This window comes from Ornithodoros turicata, chromosome 1, assembly GCF_037126465.1.
Source record: "Ornithodoros turicata isolate Travis chromosome 1, ASM3712646v1, whole genome shotgun sequence".
Lineage (NCBI taxonomy): Eukaryota > Metazoa > Arthropoda > Arachnida > Ixodida > Argasidae > Ornithodoros > Ornithodoros turicata.
This window is the reverse complement of record NC_088201.1, coordinates 46819018-46840059: the sequence shown is the minus strand read 5'-3', so window position 1 is coordinate 46840059 and position 21042 is coordinate 46819018. Positions and strand designations below refer to the sequence as shown.

The 21042-nt window shown below is 45.3% G+C and overlaps 1 protein-coding gene across 1 annotated transcript in view; it reads left to right on the top strand.

Moving 5' to 3' along the window:
- The window catches only part of LOC135389405 (mucin-19-like), a 65590-nt gene that overhangs the window by 4971 nt on the left and 39577 nt on the right, over nucleotides 1–21042 (top strand). The window contains exons 3-9 of the mRNA XM_064619473.1: nucleotides 372–507; nucleotides 8202–8335; nucleotides 9766–9886; nucleotides 10608–10747; nucleotides 11960–11995; nucleotides 12185–12293; nucleotides 12955–13139. Of these exons, the coding sequence (XP_064475543.1) occupies nucleotides 372–507; nucleotides 8202–8335; nucleotides 9766–9886; nucleotides 10608–10747; nucleotides 11960–11995; nucleotides 12185–12293; nucleotides 12955–13139 (861 nt within the window). The remainder of the gene's footprint in view (nucleotides 1–371; nucleotides 508–8201; nucleotides 8336–9765; nucleotides 9887–10607; nucleotides 10748–11959; nucleotides 11996–12184; nucleotides 12294–12954; nucleotides 13140–21042) is intronic.

The window sequence follows — 21042 nt, the reverse complement described above, 5'->3', positions numbered from 1 at the left end:
CGTCACACTGCCTTACGGTAATTCGCGCAAACTTTTACCTTCGCGCAAACTAAGTATGTGTGACTGTTCCGATTCCATTGGTTTGCCAAGTGCAAGCAAACTTGTCTCTGCAAATGCTTAGAGTGCACAAATTGAAAAGCTACTCTCTGTAGCCTCGCCCCGGAGCATACGTATACTGCATCACTCGCTCTCGTTTTCTGGGCATCGTGATACACTGTAATATATTCAGCTACTTTAGAGTCCACCTAGTGATCCCATCTATGTATAGCGTAACTGCACTGTCACGTCGGACAATTACAATTATTGGCAACAGGCATTAGTGGTGAATTGACGCATGTATATCGCAAAATATGCAATCCTTTATTGAACAGCCACATCTCGAAATGTGAGGCACGTTGAAGTACTCCACCATGCGTGCAGTCTCGGAAACTACAAGCGCCAGTGCACTAGGTTCATGGAACTCTCAAGACAACGACTACAGAAGGGTGACTTATATGGTACATGCAGGTACACCGAACATGGCATTTGACGTCCTTGCTTCGTCTGTCGAAATCAAATATGCATTGTGTTTCGGCTAACGTGTCACAAGTCAATTAAAGAATATCTTTCTCCCAAAATTATGAGGTCGAAAGTGTTTCTCCGTGAGGAGCTTTTACGATGAAAAAGTAATTCTATCAAATTTTAATGAAAAGAAATCTAATTTCTTGAAGTGCAGTCTGCGATTTATCAAGCGGAACCAGTTCTAGCCGGAATCTGGAAGTGCATTGCGTAGTTATCCAAATCTACGTTACCTAGACAACTCCAGAGAAGGCCGACACGATTCCAGCGCACAACACGTTGTGTGTCACGCACAGCGTAAAATTTCACGCACACAATCCGTTTTCTGTACGTGAAACAGAGCGTCTAAAGGGTTTTGAATTTCACGCCGCGCATAAGAGTGGCGGATGCTCAGTAGCCAGCCGAACCGAAGATTATGCGCGTATTATGCGAACTGAGCAGGAGTAGTGTTGCTAAGCTCGCGGTACCTGATATTTACGCGACCTGGTTCGCTCTGCGTATTCAGGCTCCGCGTATCATGCGCTCTGTCTTCAGGGAGCGCTTCACGTAGTGAAATACGCGCCATGTGGGTCGGTCTTAAGGCGCAGATATAGTCCAACGTTTACGGCGTCACAGTCAGCGACAGCCGAAGTCAGACACGCCAAGCAAGCGATCCGCGAAATATGCGTTTATAGTCAGACGCGCGTCAGCAGTGGCCTGCGACCGTTGCGCATGCGCAAAGTCGCTCTGAATGCAACAGCGCGACTGCGACTGCGCTGATCTGACTAAGTGAGCGCGGTCGGCGAAAAATAGAACATGGTCTATTCTGCGCGGCCGACGTCCTAGCGCGTTGAATGCCGCCGGCCGCGCTAGCCACTAGACTATAGAGGGTGTGATTTCCCCCGGCGTAGCGCAACTGTGCAGCGCGCGTACGCGCAGCACAGTTACGTCGGACTATATCTGCGCCTTTAGTCACATAGGTGTACAGGTAGAAAGTGGGGCATACAAGGAGGAGGCACGAATGTCGGCACAGTTCCCCCTGAAGTCGGCCCAGGACGCATACTAACCCCCCTGTCCCTCACTCCTTCCTGCTGTCGTCTCTCCATTTGTCCTCATCTGTACGCCGCTCATAGCCACAGTTGCTTCGCGGCGCTAACACGAAAGTAAAAAATAAAAATAAAAAAAAGAATAAGAAGGAGGCGGATGCGAAGCAGTCGTGGAAGCCGTTTCACATGTTTTGTTAACGCAGAAATTTTACAAGCTGGCCTTAAAATCATTTAAATGCCATTCGTTTCGTCTGCAACGCTGCGTTCGATCGTTTCGCCATCTGACGGAAGGCGAGCTGAGACGCAGGTATAGCTGATTGAAAATGTTAGGCAGCGGCGTTTTTTTAATTTTCACGATTTATCCGCAGAAATACGGACTAAGTGACAGTATCGACATAAATTTTTTTGGCATAATACGTTTTCTAACATCTACTTTAGCTTCCCGACACTGTTTCTGCTTGTTTTATCTTCGTTACAAACCCCGAAGTTTATCTTCGCGAACCCTGTACTGCAAGTACAGGTGTTTTCCGATGGGTGTTTTCGCAGCATGATCAGTGTATGTACAGGCAACAGTTTTAAGCATGCTTGCGCGAGGCACTCACAGATCTCTTTGGCTATGTGGGCGGAGTTGACCTGTAGAAGTTGACCGGTCTGCAAAAAAAAATATATATACAGGGTGTCCCAGAAAACGTGTCATTGAATTATAATAAAAAAACTACACCACCTAGAGTCATGCGGTCAACGGCATTTGTTCTTACTGGGTTTTTGCCACCTCCTCATGTGAATGTCGTGTAACGTAAGTTTAATTATGTAAATTTTTGCGAACTGAACTCGGAAATTTGCCTAGTAAATGTCGCTTTTTTACCCCACCAATGTGAAGAGCGTGTCTAATTTACTCAAATTAATGATAATTGACAGGGATATTCAGGAGCTATCCCACCGGAAAAAATAGCCGAACATCATGCTCTACGGAGGTCGCACAGAATAGCGCACGATGAATTTTTCAGCGCAATCTTTGTCAGTCCGACGAAAGGAGGTTGGAAACCCAGCCTACCCCGGCATCGCAAAAAGAGATAACGCAGGCATGGCTTATCACGTCCGACTTTCGCTGGGATAATGCTTTCCCTCTCCCAATTTTAAGAACTGTTACTTTTTCTACTATCACTCTTTGGGCTGGCTTCGGAACCTCCTTTCGTCGCACTGCGAGCGATTGCGCTCAAAAAGACATCGCGCGTTATCGTCCGGTGCTCCGAAAAGCATGATATTCAGCTATTTTTTCCGATGGGATAGCTCGTGAATATCACTGTCAATTATCATGAATTGGAGTGAATTCGGCACGCTCTTCATATTGGTGGGGTAAAAAAGTGACCTTCCCTTGGCAAATTTCTGAGTTCACTTCGCAAATATTTGCATAATTAAACTTGGGGTACATGACATTAACTTTACAAGGTGGCAAAAACCTAATAAGAACAATTGCCGTTGACCGCATGATTCTAGGTGGCGTAGCTTTTTAATTATAATTCAATGACACGTTTTCTGGGACACCCTGTATATACAGGGTGTTTCAAAAAACGTGTCATTCGGACTTTATAAAAAAACGGGGCGAGGGAAAAATACGGGGTAAAGGGCACTTGTGTGGCAACTGAATTTGCCATCTTGAAAAAATATTTTCATTTGATTTTAATTAAAATAAATTGAATTCCTTTAATTGAACTTCAAAATTTCCCAAGTCAACCTAACGTTTTTTTTACAAAATTAGAGAGCCCGTAGCGAACTTAGTCAGATCCACTAAGAAATCCGCTCGATATCGCAAATGGAACTGACCAAAAAAGTCCCGAAATTGAGGCTTCAAAGTTTCGGGTATTCAACGGCGCACCAAATCAGACGCAAAGATTCGTGGAGAGGAGGACATGATCCTGCCCCATGAAAGATAGAAGGTCGAAAAAACACAGGGCGGGAAAAAAGAGGCGGAATCATTTTTGTTTGCCGCTTATCAACGTATGGTGGAATGTCACCTGCCTTATTATCTGCGCGTCTTGTGCTGCACGCCGGTTTGGCGATAAACTGTTCTAGCTTCATGGGGGCAGGGGCATGTCCTGCCCTCCGCGCATTTTTCCGACTGATTTGGTGCGCCGTTGAATACCCGAAACTTTGAAGCCTCAATTTTTGGGCTTTTTTTGGGCAGTTCCATTTACAATATCGAGCGGATTTCTTGGTGGATCTGACTCAGTTCGCTACGGGCTCTCCAATTCTGTAAAAAAAACGTGAGGTTGACTTGGGAAATTTTGGAGTTCAATTAAAGAAATTCAATTTATTTTAATTAAAATCAAATGAAAATATTTTTGCAAGATGGCAAATTCAGTTGCCACACAAATGCCGTTTACCCCGTATTTTTCCGTCGCCCCGTTTTTTTATAAAGTCCGAATGACACGTTTTTTGAAACACCCTGTATAGGTCCAGGAAAGTACAAAAGTCAAACGGCCACGAGGTTTTACAGTTGTGGAAGGAAAAAGACGGGGACAACAGATTTTAGGGAAGTTAAAAACACTAGTTCATTTAATGGGCAGAAATTAAAAGTTGAATGAGAAACGGGGTCGACGTTTCGACAGTGGCACTGTCTTCGTCAGGACAAAAGATGCGCAGGGGGTTACAGATTGCTTAAATAGGTTCGGTGTGTGACGTCATCATCGGTACAAGGCACGCCACAGGCGGTTGTCGGTGAGTCAGGTACGGGAATATTCCAGAAGGTCAAGTCCGGGTGCTGAGGTCATTCTCCTTTGGTCCTTCTCGGTATTTGGAGAAAAAACATTCCTAGGCAGGGTGATCGAGTGCTGCTTCCGACTTCGCTGAAAAAAAAAGGAAAAAAAAGGAACGGAAAGGAAGAAGCTCAACTAGGCGGCCAGGTTTCTTACCGTTGACAGTGCTCCGAGATCTTCGTTAATGGTTGATTGGAATTTGTGAATGAGATAGGATTCGCGTTGTTCTCTGCACCGATCTGAGCTAAAATTTGACTGGAGAATGAAGAGTGACACATTATTTAGGGAATGACCTGGTTGATTGAAATGACGAGAGACCGGGAGGTTTGGCTTTTTTGTAACGTCAGACCGGTGGTTGTTGAACCTGATCCGAAATGATGTTTTGGTCTGACCTACGTATTGTGCTTCGCACATGTCGCACTGAATGACATAAATGACGTTAGATGAATTACATTCAACTTTTAATTTCTGCCCATTAAATGAACTAGCGTTTTTAACTTCCCTAAAATCTGTTGTCCGAACCTATATATATATATATATATAGAAGTTAAAAAAAGACGCGGAAACAGATTTTAGGGAAGTTACAAACACTAGTTTATTACATAGGGAGACGTTAAAAAGTAAAATGGGCAAGGGGTCGACGTTTCGACAGTGGCACTGTCTTCGTCAGGACAAAAGACAGTGCCACTGTCGAAACGTCGACCCCTTGCCCATTTTACTTTTTAACGTCTCCCTATGTAATAAACTAGTATTTGTAACTTCCCTAAAATCTGTTTCCGCGTCTTTTTTTGAACTTCTGTAAAACTTCGTGGCCGTTTGATAATCCTTTTACCTCACCCTACTATATATATATATATATATATACAGGGTGTCCCAGAAAACGTGTCATTGAATTATAATAAAAAAACTACACCACCTAGAGTCATGCGGTCAGCGGCATTTGTTCTTACTGGGTTTTTGCCACCTCCTCATGTGAATGTCGTGTAACGTAAGTTTAATTATGTAAATTTTTGCGAACTGAACTCGGAAATTTGCCTAGTAAATGTCACTTTTTTACCCCACCAATGTGAAGAGCGTGTCTAATTTACTCAAATTAATGATAATTGACAGGGATATTCGGGAGCTATCCCATCGAAAAAAATAGCCGAACATCATGCTCTACGGAGGTCGCTCAGAATAGCGCACGATGAATTTTTCAGCGCAATCTTTGTCAGTCCGACGAAAGGAGGTTGGAAACCCAGCCCACCCCGGCATCGCAGAAAGAGATAACGCAGGCATGGCTTATCACGTCCGACTTTCGCTGGGATAATGCTTTCCCTCTCCCAATTTTAGGAACTGTTACTTTTTCTACTATCACTCTTTGGGCTGGCTTCAGAACCTCCTTTCGTCGCACTGCGAGCGATTGCGCTCAAAAAGACGTCGCGCGTTATGGTCCGGTGCTCCGAAAAGCATGATATTCGGCTATTTTTTCCGATGGGATAGCTCGTGAATATCACTGTCAATTATCGTGAATTGGAGTGAATTCGACACGCTCTTCATATTGGTGGGGTAAAAAAGTGACCTTCCCTTGGCAAATTTCTGAGTTCAGTTCGCAAATATTTGCATAGTTAAAGTTGGGGTACATACATTAACTTTACAAGGTGGCAAAAACCTAATAAGAACAAATGCCGTTGACCGCATGATTCTAGGTGGCGTAGTTTTTTTATTATAATTCAATGACACGTTTTCTGGGACACCCTGTATATAAGTGAAATAATAAGACTTGGACTACAGATTACAGGAATGTTAACAAAAACTAATTTATTTAATGGGCAATTTAACACATAGATTTAAAAAAAGAATGGTCGACGTTTCGACAGTGGCACTGTCTTCGTCAGGACAAAGACTTTTTGTCAAGGACTTGACAAGGACTTTTTGTCCTGACGAAGACAGTGCCACTGTCGAAACGTCGACCATTCTTTTTTTAAGTCTATGTGTTAAATTGCCCATTAAATAAATTAGTTTTTGTTAACATTCCTGTAATCTGTAGTCCAAGTCTTATTATTTCACTTTTATTCAACTTCGTAGCCGTCTGATATATATATATATATATATATGTGCGAAAACGATTTCTCGAGAAGCGTGATTGCTGGGCAGTGCTCAGTTCTCCGTCAAGTTAATGCAAGAAGCCGCGGAACGAAACGGTCTCCCTGTTCCTTTCTGACTGTTGTTTTAGATAACTGTGGCGTTGTAACTTCGCCGCTGTTACTGCAGAAGCATCGAACAGGAAACTATAGTCGCGTTCAACTTAAGAAGGAAGAGAAATCTAGTCCGTCAGCCCTCAACATACTACTGCGGCGCAGATATGATTTCTGGCCTGAGAGGTCACGCTCCTCCTGTGCCAGATAATGTAATCCATCATACTCACCCTGCCTCCGCATTGGCTGTTCAGACTGGCGGCATAACACTACTCTGCGGCAGAAAGTGCGCTTCTCTACTGATGGCGCATCATGGCGCTGCCGTACTTCTCCTGGCGCGCTATTACGTCTCCTTATCGCGTGTCTTTGCTCCTTATCTCCAACCGTGTATGTAGTTGACAGACTTGATTTTTTTTTCCGTCTTAAGTTGAACACGACTATAGGTGCGGGTCCATATCCTTCACACGCTGCTTCTTGATGGAGAACTCTGTGCGGACGAGCAACGGCTTTTCTTCAAATACCCGTTCTGGTCCCTTTTGCCCGAGCTGCTACTATTGTATTATAAGTGACGTATTTTGTGATGGATTTGGGTAAATCTGCAATGTGCGTTCCGTTTGTGGCAGAAAAATGTTCCGTTTAGAGCTCAATTTAATAAATATGTCCACTGAAATTTGATCAAATTACTTGTACGTGGCGAAAGCTCCCTCCAGGTAAATACATTTGTTTGTTCCGATAATTTTCAGATACGTATATTTTTTATTTAGACTTTTGTGTCGCGAGACGCCCTTTCACGCGCCGAATCCTCCATTTCCCTCTCAGTGGCACGCTGCTGCCACTGATAACGCCATCACTCTTCTAGACGAGACGCAACTGTGTTCTTTCAAGTTGTGCATGCGCTGTTGCAACTACGTGTGACATAACCAGGCCGGCCGCATCAACAAACAGAGCAATTTCATCGTTAGCTATCAGGCTCGTATTATTCACACAAAAAGGAAAGAGAGGGCTAGCATTGGCTGCAGCGTGCCACTGAGAAATAAACTGAAGGGGTGCGGCGACGGTCGTTGTCGCGCCCCTTCTTTGAGTGCCCTGACGGTGAACTCAGAGCAGCTGACAATTCGATGTAAGACCGCGAATGAAATTTCAGCACATAAGCGATTGTCTGGTGTAGCTTCTCAGATACTATTAGCACAGAGCACCCCTTCCCCCTCCCCAAGTACTACCAAAGTTCCTGCTGTATTATAGCAGCCCTGTTTCGTACCAACCGCCGAAGGGCAAAAGCAAGCTGGTTCGGCTCGCGTCAAAGTTAACTTGAACACCGCTCCAGCCTGCGAGGCGAGAAGAGAGCCACCCTGGCGGCGCTTAGCGGAAAACGACGCCTTCATAACGAGGGTCATCCCTCTAACTGTAACCCTCCCACTACCCTCCGCCGTGTAAACACCTTCCGTTGTTATTTCTACTAAGTACCACCAGTGTCCCCAGGCCGGACTGGCGTTCAAGTTAACTCTGATACGAGCTGTACATGATGACACGATCTCAGATATCGTGAGATCCTGTGTGCTCTTTAGTTCTCCTTGTTTCGCGTGTTTTTCTTCGTCGTCCTCTGCTCCCCCTATGCTTCGCTTCATGGTTACAGTGGAAGACTTGGATATCCTGAAAATTATACCGTAACTTCCCTTTGGTTATAGGTCATTCAATAACTACAAGATTTGTTTCAAGAGAACGCTTCCGGGCGCTCGTTGCCAAAAACGTGTCTTATCCAAGAATGCTTACGTGGAAGCACGAACATTCCTTATTATGTACGAACCGCTGTGCAGAAAACGTAAGTAAAACACGTACACGTTTTACTCTCTCGCTTAAAGAGTCACCCGTTAGAGAGCGAATTGATCCACGCTGTTCACGGCGTTTACTTAACATATCGTTATGAATGTGCGGCGGCGATAGAAGGATACCGTTTTCTAGCGAATATACTGTGAAAACGGATCCGGACCAAATAAGACGCCCCTAGGCAACCATCATTCCGAATGACATCGTTATGTCTCCTGATTTGTTTAAAGTGGGGACCGCCTGTTTTGGACACATTATGCAAAATGCTAATTTAACCACCGGCATGGCCCAGTGGATAAAACCATCCGCTCGTTAGTGGTGACTCCAAGCTCGTGCTGTAGACTGGGAGGTGGTGGGTTCGAATCCTACCACCGGCTGCGTTGTCTGGGGTTTTCCCTAGGTTTTTCCGGCAGATTTTCCAGACAGATGTCGGTGCAGTTCCCTCTGAAGTCGGCCCATGACGCATACTAACCCCTTGTGCCCTACTCCTTCCTGCTGTCCTCTGTCCACGTGTTCACGTCCGTGCTCCGCTCATAGCCACAGTTGCTTCGCGGCGCAAACACGAAGAATCAAAAGAGAAAAATACCCCTTTTCAACAAATCAGGAAACTGCACGATGTCATCCTTAGTGACAGTTGGCTGCGAGCGGTCTTATGTGGTGAAGTTCTGTTTCAAAGGCCCACACTCTTAAAAATGAACTTCACCACATAGCACGCTCCTAGCCAACCATTATCCCGAATGACAACGTTCTCGCCCCTGATTTGTTGACAACGGGACGCGGAGCCTATTTTGTGTACATTATGCACGGCACAGAATAGGCTCCGCCTCCCGTTTTCAACAAATCAGGGGCGAGAACGTTGTCATTCGGGATAATGGTTGGCTAGGAGCGTGCTATGTGGTGAAGTTCATTTCTAAGGGTGTAGGAGGTACACAACCACTCATCTTCGCTGATCTAGTATGCTGATAGTGTCTAAAATATCGAAACCTGTAATCTGATGGATAGTTACGCATGACCATAAATGGTTCTTTGAGGCAAATAGACCGTGCAATTCAGCAGGTTCAGTTGGTTTGTACAGAGTATGCTGCATCACTGCGTAAACTGTTTCTTGTAACTGTTTTAACATGTCTCACGGTCATCAAACTTATCGCAATGGTTCCATGTCATCGAACAGCCCACTAAACGCTAGTCAGGCCGCAATCTTATCGAATCACTCCTCATGGTGTGCTCTATGTCCCGTTGTACATCACGTTCACTTTTAGAGTTGATGGCTTCTGTTTACCGAGCCTATAGGAACGATGTGTATCAAATATTTTGTTCCCGTTACAATGTTCATCCATTTAATGTTCGTCAGTGGCGTTTGCGCATTTGCCATACACAAGGAGAAACACAGTAACGCACATGTGCTCTTCTTTTTCCTATCTACAGGCGCCCCTGCCAAGAAGAACTGCGAGCGAGGCTTTTTCAAAGAGACACGGCGATGCGTGGCTACTCAGTGGAGGGCGATCCGTCGAAATCCGCAGAAGAGGAATCCCAGCAAAGCCTGCATGTAAGGATGTCGTAAAACAATAATTGCGGGGTGACTCCTGTAATAGGTGGAGTTGGTAGGTAGGCAATATTGACACCTATCGATTCCAATAGTGGTTGCAAAATTTCGTCTATACCTGCCTCGTAGGTATAAGAGGACCACATCGTGTCCGGCACAGTTAAACGTATGCTAAATGAATTTGAATGCTCAGGGAGATCCAGTGCTGCTGCCACTCTTTTACACCATTAGGAACTTCTTAAACGTTGTAAATTATAACCCGTGAGAACGAACTTTTCGTTATGACGTAATGCACATCCGGTAAGGTACTCCGGTAAGGTAAGGATAGGAATATGCAAAATTGACATGCCACAGCTCGACCGAAATCGCAAATAGACTGTTGTGGTATGTACCATGTATCAAATGTAGTCGAAGCAAGGAGACCAAGACTGGCGAGTGGTGGGTTCAAATCCTACCACCGGCGGTGCTGAAATGAAGACTTTCCAGACGAATCTCGGCACAGTTCTCCCTGTAGTCGGTCCAGGACGCATACTAACCACCCTATCCCCCACTCCTTCGTGCTGTCCTTTCTCCATCTATCCACATCTGTACGCCTCTCATAGCCACGGTTGCTTCGCAGCGTTAACAAGAATTTAAAAAAAAAATCAAAAGGAGGCTAAACTCGCACATGCACAGACAAAAGAGAGTTTAATTCGCTGTTTTGCTTCGTGAAATAATGTTGCAGGAGTGCAAGACTTCTAAAACACTGCGTCGGTGCAGTATTGAAGCGGAGGAAGTGCAATGCAAGAAAGTTCATGGAAACCAAAACGGGCCATAAGATAACTTCCCGCCTCGCATCCCTGTGGCTCCGATGCAAAAAAGAAAGTAAGCTGACTTGTATCATGATGCTATAGGTCTTGCAATGCACTCTGCGTACTGAAGTGTACGCTGCGTCTCATGACCTGCGGGGTTGTGGGTTGAAACCATGTTGGATAAATAGTTTTCCTTCATTTCACATTAGGAAACGCGCTCTCGATTTGATGTCATAAATACCTGAATGTCGAATACGAGGTAATTTGTGCCATAGAGCATCTAATGCTCGAAACCAGGAGCGGTAGTGCGGAGCAAACTTTCCCCCTGACGAATTGCCGTTGTGGTCCAGCTTAACAATATATTAGTCCTCTGTGTAGTATTTTTTCAAAAGGGTGGAACTGGGACGGGAGCGGGCGGGGGGATATATGTAAAAGGTAACATGCAGAGAATTTGGCCACAGGCAAAACACTGGCTACCTAGCATTCGTGTGTTCCTGTAGGTAAAAGGCATGATTTATATGTGTCACCGTTTGGACCGTGTGATCCAGCAGAAGATACTCTCAGCCACAATAACGTCACTGAATGACAGTCGAAGACGTGAAGACCGTCTCCTATCCGTGTAGAAGTGCACTAGAGTTTCGATGACCGTCCGCGGGGACGCTGACCCTGGAAGAACTTCTAAAGTTAAGGGACCGGTGGTCACATTGGTCATAGCTTGGCGCAAATAGGATCTCGGCCGTTGATGAGCGAAGCAGTGAAGGAGTATGTACTCAATTTCCTCTTGTGTGGTGAAACAGTTGGGGGAGTTCGATTTTGTCATTCGCTACATCGTGTGAACTGATGAGCAATACTCAGTAGGAATCGATGAGTTGAATACACGTGTGATCGGCTCATACAATGAAGGATAAAAAAAATCACGGTAGCGTCAATAGTTCTCAAGCAGCCATGTATGGCTACCACAGCCTTGCGGTCTGTCAGACTTGCGGGTAGCTAAACAATTCACCCACAGAAAGCAGACATAGAGGAAGCTTAGCGAGTAAAGGGTACACTACGTGTAGACACACTTCGTTGTCATTGGCCGCAAGAACAGAAGCATCTGCCGCTTCAGCTCCTGTGATACCATGGAATCATTTCCATATAGGGCCATTCGCACTGTGGCCAACGGCCGTGTGCCCAACACTCCTTCAGTTTCTGTACACAGTTATTCGTACGTTTGTCCTTGCTGTGCTTTCAAAATGAGAGGGGGTGATGATTCTGCACTTACAATCCCTGTTTCTTTTTTCAGAGCCTACCGCCCCGGTCCGCCATCCTTGCAAGGGAGGTAAGACACTTACTACTAACATACAATAAACGCGCCAAATTCCGTTCCGACAGAACATTCGGGTCTATACACTTCAAAGAGTGATAGATCGTCCATGTTGAATGCACATTACTAATCCACTGTGTAGAAATTCCCCATCACTTGTTTTTCCTTTTTTATTTTTCTTTCTTTTTTTTTTCTTTCTTTCAGACAAGTGCTGTCGAACCATTGTTCAACACGTTGCGAAAAGGCTGTGTGGGCGATGGGAAAAACGTGTTGCCAAATACTTAGCCACGAGGAAGCCTGCGCTTTTCTGCAGGTAAATATCTTGAGGCATATTCTCTAATATCCGGTGGTGGTGATGAAACTGCAAATATCCGGCCAGCCCTACGCTCTTAAAAATGAACTTCACCACATAGCACGCTCCTAGCCAACCACCATCCCGAATGACAACGTTCTCGCCCGTGATTTGTTGAAAACGGGAGGAGGAGCCTATTTTGTGTCCATTATGCATGGCACAAAATAGGCTCCTCCTCCCGTTTTCAACAAATCACGGGCGAGAACGTTGTCATTCGGGATGGTGGTTGGCTAGGAGCGTGCTATGTGGTGAAGTTCATTTTTAAGAGTGTACGCACTGTCCAGTCAACAAATGAGAACAAATGTAAACAGAGATAATGTTACGTTGCCTTGCTCGGTACTGGGACCTGTTTTAGCACCGCGCGGCAACCAAAGGCAACCAAAGTAGGCACTAAGAAGGCAACCAAAGTAGGAAGGTCTATGTTGGCTTGCTTTAACTGTATTCATATCACATTCGTTTATCATATTTTAGTGGTTTCACGAAAGAGGACTTCACCGTATGGCATGCTGAAAACGAACAGTCATTCGGAATGATGTCATTCTAATGAAAAGTAGTTTCTAAAGACGTGGATTGTTGGAGGGTCGCAGCAAAGGTTCACGTAACGCAATCAATATTATTGCAGTTCTTTCAAGCATTATCGGAACTGTGCCCATACAGCGGCACGTAAAGTCCGTTGCGCCAAGAGACAGCACATGAATATTACAAGTACACTCGGAACAAGATTCCTGCGATTAGCAGAGGCATTCGGGAGGATTTGCCGGAAACCGATGTGTGGTCCGCCCTATCAACCCTGTGAAGTTAGCCCAGGTACGTATATTTGTACTCATTAACAATCTTACTCGTGCGGTGTTCTCGTGCACGAGGGTTTTAATGTTCAATGAAGTCTCATCGCCAGTAATTAAACGACACAAATTCTCCGTTCGCTGCGTTTCATACTAGTTGCCAAATTACAGACAAAACGCATTCGTTGCACTTTACAAAAGCACTTGGCACTGGTGCCGTTTTAGTCTTTATCCCCGTTTTTCTGCTCTCTAACCGTCAACATGGTAAAATGAAATGCATGTCCACCACCAGCGGAGCTCTTTACAATTATTAGTGTCACGATGTTATCACGTACACTATACCCAAGTAAAAGAGAATTAAACCTCATACACACTCCCACAGTCAGCAAAGGAGTGAAGTGCAACGAGCAGAGAACTGTACATCACGCTGTACGCAAACTGTCCACACGACATTTTAATTAACTGAGCGTCGATACTTCACAATGGCCCGGCAAGATATTGTTCGTGGTATTAGAGGAAGGAGAATACACTCCGCGGCACTCAGGTGTGAGGTTACAAAGCATTTTTTTCTCAATGCAGGTCTATAACGAGGATTTCTTATCGAACTTTAGTTTACTATGATATTGATGCCTCTGTACTTTCTCGTCTCATTTGTAAGTGCGGTAGCTTGTATCATGTGCTGCCCGTTGATGTTTCGTTGTACAAGATGATCTCTTGCCTCAACGCACCCGACCGTTTCACTTCGTTGAGATATGCGACCAACTGGCTTTGTTTTTTTACCGTTCTTTTGGTACGTTTCTGGTGTTCATAAATGCCGGAGACCCTCATGCTTGTGCGTTTACACCTGTACTCGTAACGGAGAATGTCGTATCATAGCATATTCGGCGTTTGCACAAAAGATCGCCAAACATACTTCTCAAGGTCCGCTAGTGGATGAACAGTGGAAGAGCTGATGTGACTAGTGCAATTGACATTTTCTGTTTTCTGTCGGCTTCACGTCCATGAGTCGAACGCCATAAGAATCCGACACACCTGATTGAGCAGATCTACACCTCCCTACTACACACACATATACACCCGGGTTGCGGAGTTGTCACTCCGGAGTTCGAATGATTCCGGAATCATTCCAGCTTTATGAGAACCTGGAATGGAATGGGAATGTCATGGCGGCAACGGCCTTAGGGAGTGGAATGGAAATGTAATGAGCCCCCCTTTTAACCGGAATCGAATGGGAATAGAATGACCGGGTTGTCCCTATGGTAATTTCGGTTTCAACCCAATGGTTTGTGCCCTTGCGCCCCTTGAACCCGCACGCGCATCGATGAAGAGGGAAATGTCTCCTGTATCGTTCAGTACTTCAAAAATATAAAGAGAAGCTCACCGTGGTCACTCAAAACTTAACGCAAGAATACATAGAACGACGAAAAATGCAGAAACGGGCACGTGGGGAACAGGCGTGCAGTTTGCCGGGTGAGGAAGAAGCAATACTAGAAAGATAATGGGCGCATGGAGAAACCACCGCTCCAAAACTGTGAGCGAGAAACTGGACTCTGGAAGAACGTACAGAACTGATCGCAAATTCTAATTCACGGATTACGAAAGACACTGCCTCACCCTATTCAAGCATGTAAATTTCATGCTGCAAATCGAATCAGGCAACAAAACTAGATATGCGTCACGGGAAAATCTTTGGTGCGTCTCTCTCGCGCTGCGTGGTTTCGAAATATGTTTATATTGTTTTTAATACGAAATGCTTTTTGTCTATTTTATCATAGTTCGAAATCTTTGACTTATTTGTTTTATTTATTCTTTAGAATTCTTTCGACAACCACTGCCTTTTTTTTTCACGGATCTTAAGAATGGGATGGGGTTGGCAAGCCATTCCAGGAGTGGGAATTGACCATGCCTCTCGATTCCTTGGAATTGCAAGGAATGGAATTAGCAGACGTCTCCACTCCACGGAATGGAATTGAAATAGAATGGGAGCCCAATTCCGCATCTCTGATACACATGCAGTGCTATTCTGTTGTGCCAAGTATCGTAGCACCGTCTATCGGTGCTATCTAACGACTGAGGGACACGCTATTTTAACAGACTGAAAGAGAAAGGTAGGAAGCAACTAGCCGGCTGCGTTGGCGCAATTATTATATGGTCTGGGAGGGTAAGTTCCGGTTTATAGGGGTGAGTGTTAGGAAGGAAGGAGCGACTGTCACGTGGTCTGGAAGAGTGCGTTGGGTTGAAGAGGTTGTAATGTAGCGAAAGGACAGGGCGACCTCGAACACTCCAGCCCAAACACGTATTCTGCATCCAAAATACAGTGCCCTCGTAAGACAAACAGTCGCAAATCAGTACTCTTGGACCTTCGCCCTACAGCAGGAGTACAAGGTTTTCACTGGGGCAGCTTTGAGTCAGATCTAACATATTGGCGACGGCTGGCGATAAAAAGATAGCTATTCACTGTTAAATCAGAACTAGACCGCATAGTACGCTCCAAGCCAACCACCATTCCGAATGATATACGCTCTTAAAGTAGGTCTCTGCGCAGCAGACGGCGAGGGTGTAAAATGACGGGCGCGGCGGCCTGCCGCGGTCCCATTCGCCTTCGACTTCCCGGTCGACTTCACGTGCGAACGGCAGAAAGGTAAACAATAGGGAACCCGCCATGCGTTCCGTGTGTTTTCCGTTTTGTTAAGCGATACGGTGCTAAATACCTGCTGTATTTATGACTCTACTTCGTCGTATTTGGATGTTGTGTCACTTTCCCGAAGCACACACGGCTGCGTCGACGGTGAGAGAACGCGATTAACTGTTGCTGCTGCTAGCGGGTCCTACTGTTAGGGGAGTGTTTGTGTGCTTGTGTGTTGCGCTGTGTTTTATGGTGGCTACAGAAACAGCTCAAACATGGTGCATTACCAAGGCTCTGCCTTCGTGGAGGAAACGAAGAGCACCGCGCGGGGTCACAGTTTAATGTGTTGTTTTCAGCGGCCCCATAGAAATTCTAACGCCTAATAACACTGGAGTCTCACAGTTGACCAGGAACGAGCATCATCGGGTACCACTGCCACAGTATCACACTCCTGTTGCCTCACATTGTAGGATGCAAGTTCGTACGCGTGTTGAGGCACGGTTGCACTCTTAAAAATGAACGTCACCGCATAGCACGCTCCCAGCCAACCATCATCCCGAATGACATCCGTCTCTCCGCTGATTTGTTGAAAACGGGAGGGGTACACCTTTTTTGTTTTTGTCACGTAATGATAATACTAAAGTACTTTAAGAGTATCTTAAATATTGCTTAGAGCATTTAGCACTCTGCTCAAATTACTGTCAGTTTTGAGTATTTTGTACTCTATTTTAAATACTTTTTACGTGGAGTATTTAGTATCTTATTTTAAATGCTTTTGCGCAGTATTTTGTACATGTCTGGTTCCAGTGCGTGTATCCACTTTTAGCTACGAATTAGAAAATCTTGGGATCTAACCTCTCAAAATTTCCGCTTGCACAACAATCGAGCTGGCACGTAGACACCACTTAAACTTCTTTTAGACCAAGTTAGTAAAATTGCTCCTCATGTTCACCTCAAACAGCCGTACGTCACTACAGAAAAGTTAAAATAACTATATACTTTTCGACGAAACTTCTAAGCTTCGGCTTCACGTGCGCATTAATGCAGAAATTAGCTAGGCATGCTTTATACCCTTGTCACACGGGATAATTTAGTTAGTGTCATTTTCGTGAAGCGCTCTCTAACCAAGCGAATGTCACTTTCACTACTTGATTGCTACACAGCTTAAGTAAGTGTCACTAAGCGATGATGGCAGTTACGATAGATATAAGAATAAACAGCGGCGAAATTTTTAGGCGTGCGCTGCAATACCGTCCCGATAACGTTTTTCTTTGATTTAGAAACACTTCCTGTAAATCTTTATTAAACAAGTTGACCTCAAACATGTGCTACAACGAAAATGGCCGGCGCCGGATCGATGAGACGGCGAAGTTTTCACATGCTGTTAACGATGCTAAAGAATTGTTTTTTTTTTTTCAGCACAATGTCACACTGTACTAAAATAAAAGAACACGCCGTTAATACACTTGTTTAAAAATTTGTGGTTGTGGAGGCCAGTTTTTCTCAACATTTTTACTTGTACATCGAAGCGTCCTGTCGAAGCTACCCACTCGGTCCGCCGAAGAGAAGTGAAGTGAGTTTGGGGAACTCACTAAAGCGTTAGTGCACTTTCTCTCGAGTGTCACTAAAAGATGCCATGTGACAGCGTAACAATGACGCTCTGTGTGAGTGTCACTCTGTGAAAGTGACACTAAATTAGTCCGTCTGACAGCGGTATTGCATTAGGGTTCATCGAGTTGTAATTTCGACAGGCTGCCAGGTTATCAGTAACAGTATATACTCCGCAAAATCGTTCCATCAACTTTCTACAGTCTAAATGCTGTAATGGTCGTGTGCAGCGTAAGAACTGCATAGCATACAGGCTTCGACTAGCTTGGTGATCGCCAAAGTCATTAAACAGCCATCACCATGGTAAACTTGATCGCGTGGAGTGTTTTATCCGTGTCTCAATTGTATATGCGACAATGGATGTCATTCCATTACAGTGTCGAAGGCTTGCCGCTCTTCAATTAAACATCCCTATGCTCACCATGTGCTCACCCACACATGCATGTGCCCCGTCTCTTGCCGTTGAGACGACAGATACCCATTTAGTATCTACCCACATACACACACACACACCTCCCCAGCTCCGAAACGTGAGAGCTGAACCCCAACCACTAAGAGATGTTGCTTCGCATGGAAAGTAGAAGACGCGCTCCCTACGTGCCACATAATGATTTTCTCCGGAAAGTTGGAAAAGCCGACTCATCGAATTGTTCCGTTTGTGCAACGGTGGAGGATAGTGAGCATATTATAATGCACTGCACTAGGTATGCACCTCAAAGAGCTACTTTGAAAGCTACACTTGCTCGACTAGACAGCAGGGTCTTCGATATAGTGAAGCTGTTGGGACTTTGGACACCGAACACGAGGGATGCTGCCTTGGCGGCACTTGTGAAATTTGGTCAGAGCTGTTCAATGCATACAACCTTCTAGGATTTTCTGTACCCGATCTTGGGATAATTGTGAATAGTGGACTTCTGAATAGCGAACACGTGAATAATGAATAGCGAACTCTCGAGTAGAGCACATGAGAAGTATTTTTCGGGGGTGGGGGTCAGAATTTATGGTAGGAGTAGCAGAACTAGTCAGGAGACGAGTTCAATTTCTCCTCTTTTTCTTTCCTTACAAACAAATAAACAATTATTTCCACCCCGGGCTCGAGCTCCTCATGAAGCTGAACGTTGCATCTACTGCTGGGGACGCGATTGTCTAAAATCTCCAGCCCGTGGCCGAGCAGTCCCCTATCGGCGACGTCGCGCACCGAACTATACCATTACAGTCTCCGAGGTAAGGCCGCGCAGCGCCACCTGTCGGGAGAGGGGAGACTCTTTTCGGCTGTAGCTCGAGTCACACAGGCTCCGCCTCATGGCGTGCGTCATATGTCACGTGAGGAGGGAAAGAGAGAGCAAGGGATGGAGCGGGAATGGCGGGAACTAGGCGGGAACACCAAAGACGGGGACGGGGAGGTCAGATTGGTATGTGTCCGGCGGCAGAACTGTTTGCAAGTTAGGGCAAATTATGCGATCTTTTTTAGTTCTAACTTCAAAAAAGGTATTATGAGCGGGTATATGTACGCAGCCCGTCAGACTGAGAACAGGATAAACATTCCGTTAAATGTTCCGTTGAAACAGTCAGCACTTCCAACGAGTCACCAAATATTATTTACGTCGTTGCCTGTGTACCGGTGTCCCACACGTGTTACCCATTACGGCGTCTCGAATTCATTATTATGTATTCGATACACGGTGATTTTCAAATTTATTTTACTCACAAAATAGTATAGATTATCATAGCTATGTGGAACTTTTCTACGAACTTTGTGTTTCCTCTCATATCAACCTCTGTGAAGTAGGGTTGGGTCCTTTGGCTACCAGGGGTAAACATCCCATGTCATCATAATTTCTCTGTCATTTATTGTTGTTGTACATGCTTCCGAATTTCGAGATATATAGAGAAACTGTTCCATTAAATGGAATACATTAATCATATGTATATTGCTCTCAGTCTATTCTTTTGCTATTTTCTTTTATTTTATGTTTCCAGCGATTTCAGCACACATTTGAATCACACATCACAGGCACAACTGCCTGCTCACACCTGTCGCACTTAGTCTAAATTGTATTGTGCTTCAGAAGACGAAAGTTCAGGGAGTTCAGAGCAATTCCCTTGCGATTCGTAGTTGTTGATCGCAAACTTTATCCGAAGTTCAGCAGCAGGCACTTGTGTTTCCGTTCGGCAAGCACTAATCTCCATCTTGCGTTTCCTCCCCGTTTTTTCTTTCGTCTAATAAATACATCCTCCCCCCCCCCCCATCTTGCCTGCGAAGAAAGGACTAGTGAACGAGTTACTCTTCTTGTTGCAATCTGGAATGATATGCTTGGTTTAACAAACGAACAAAAGCTTTCCTTGCCGTATGAATTATTTTGAGTGCCAGACACCCAGCCCTGTCGCCGATCAGCTTCCCTATTTTGGTCGGGGCAGCGCCAGTGCCGTGTATTACGGCTTTGGCCCGGGAAGCGGGAGGGGGTATATTTATTAGACCAATGGAAAAAAAAACGGGAGGGAAAGGTGGGGAAGCGGTGAAACTTCAGACACTTCCCAGTTTCGCTCGAGATGAAGCACCTGAATGCACTCAGTGTAGCGAACCGCTGTCGGTTTTACACAAACTCATCTCATCGCCATCCAGCAAGGCTATGCAGTACTACGTTTTACCTTATAAACCTAAGAGCACATGTCCACATGTGCACATTCCCCATCTCTCTTCAGCAAGAAGGATCGCCAGCGGCCGGCGCGCGGGCAGAAGCGACTTTCTCACGTGACATATGACGTTCGCCGAGAGGCGGAGCCCGTGTGACTCGAACTACAGCCGAAAAGAGTCTCCCTCGGGGGGAGAGTACCATCGCATTCTCAGCGTCGTTTGCTACGGAGAGCGGTTCAGCGCGGCCTCCCCACAGGGAGGGTATTGGTATAGTTCCTTCGTGCGCGACATCGCCGATTGGGGATCGCTTCGCCACGGGCTGGAGATTTTAGACAACCGTGTCCCGAACAGTACATTGTGAGGCCATTCGCGTGTGCACAACTGTGAATATTTTGCGGGCTATGATGCAAGTTGTTTTCTGGAAATATAACAAACAAATGTCGCTCTCTCTATATATATCTATCTATTTTTTTTTTTCACGTAACGACATTTGGCCAAATAATAACTCACTCCAGGCGCACCAGTATTTCTATGCCTTCCTTGCTTTGATATATCCCAGGGTAAAATTAGTACATTAGAGCAAACCGAGAGGCACAGAACACGGAGGGGCAGACAAAACAACAAGAACAGCAAGAAAAAAAAAGCATCGTTACCAGCTTGCCTGCACTCTTGCCCTGCTTTTGAAGGTAGGTTAGCACGGGTGACAACGGGTAGTTGCTACAATATGTTACAAAATATGGCACAAACCAATCCACAACTACAAGTCGCATGACATTTTCTCCAGCACGACCAACAATTCCCGCTCAAGCTGGCACGCATACCACAATACCTAGCCGTCCTCTGAATACAGCATCCGAAGGTGCGACTCCTGAGCGAACGCGATCGTCCACCGTCCCAGATCCACCACTCTCGCATAAATAGCAAGAGGATGTCAATCAGGCTTTACTTCTCAATGCACTCGGTTATCTACTTCTCTCACTCAAGCCTCTACTACGCGCTACTGGGAAATTGCAAGGAAAGCGCTGAGTCATCGTCTTTAGATACTGAAGTTATATGGAC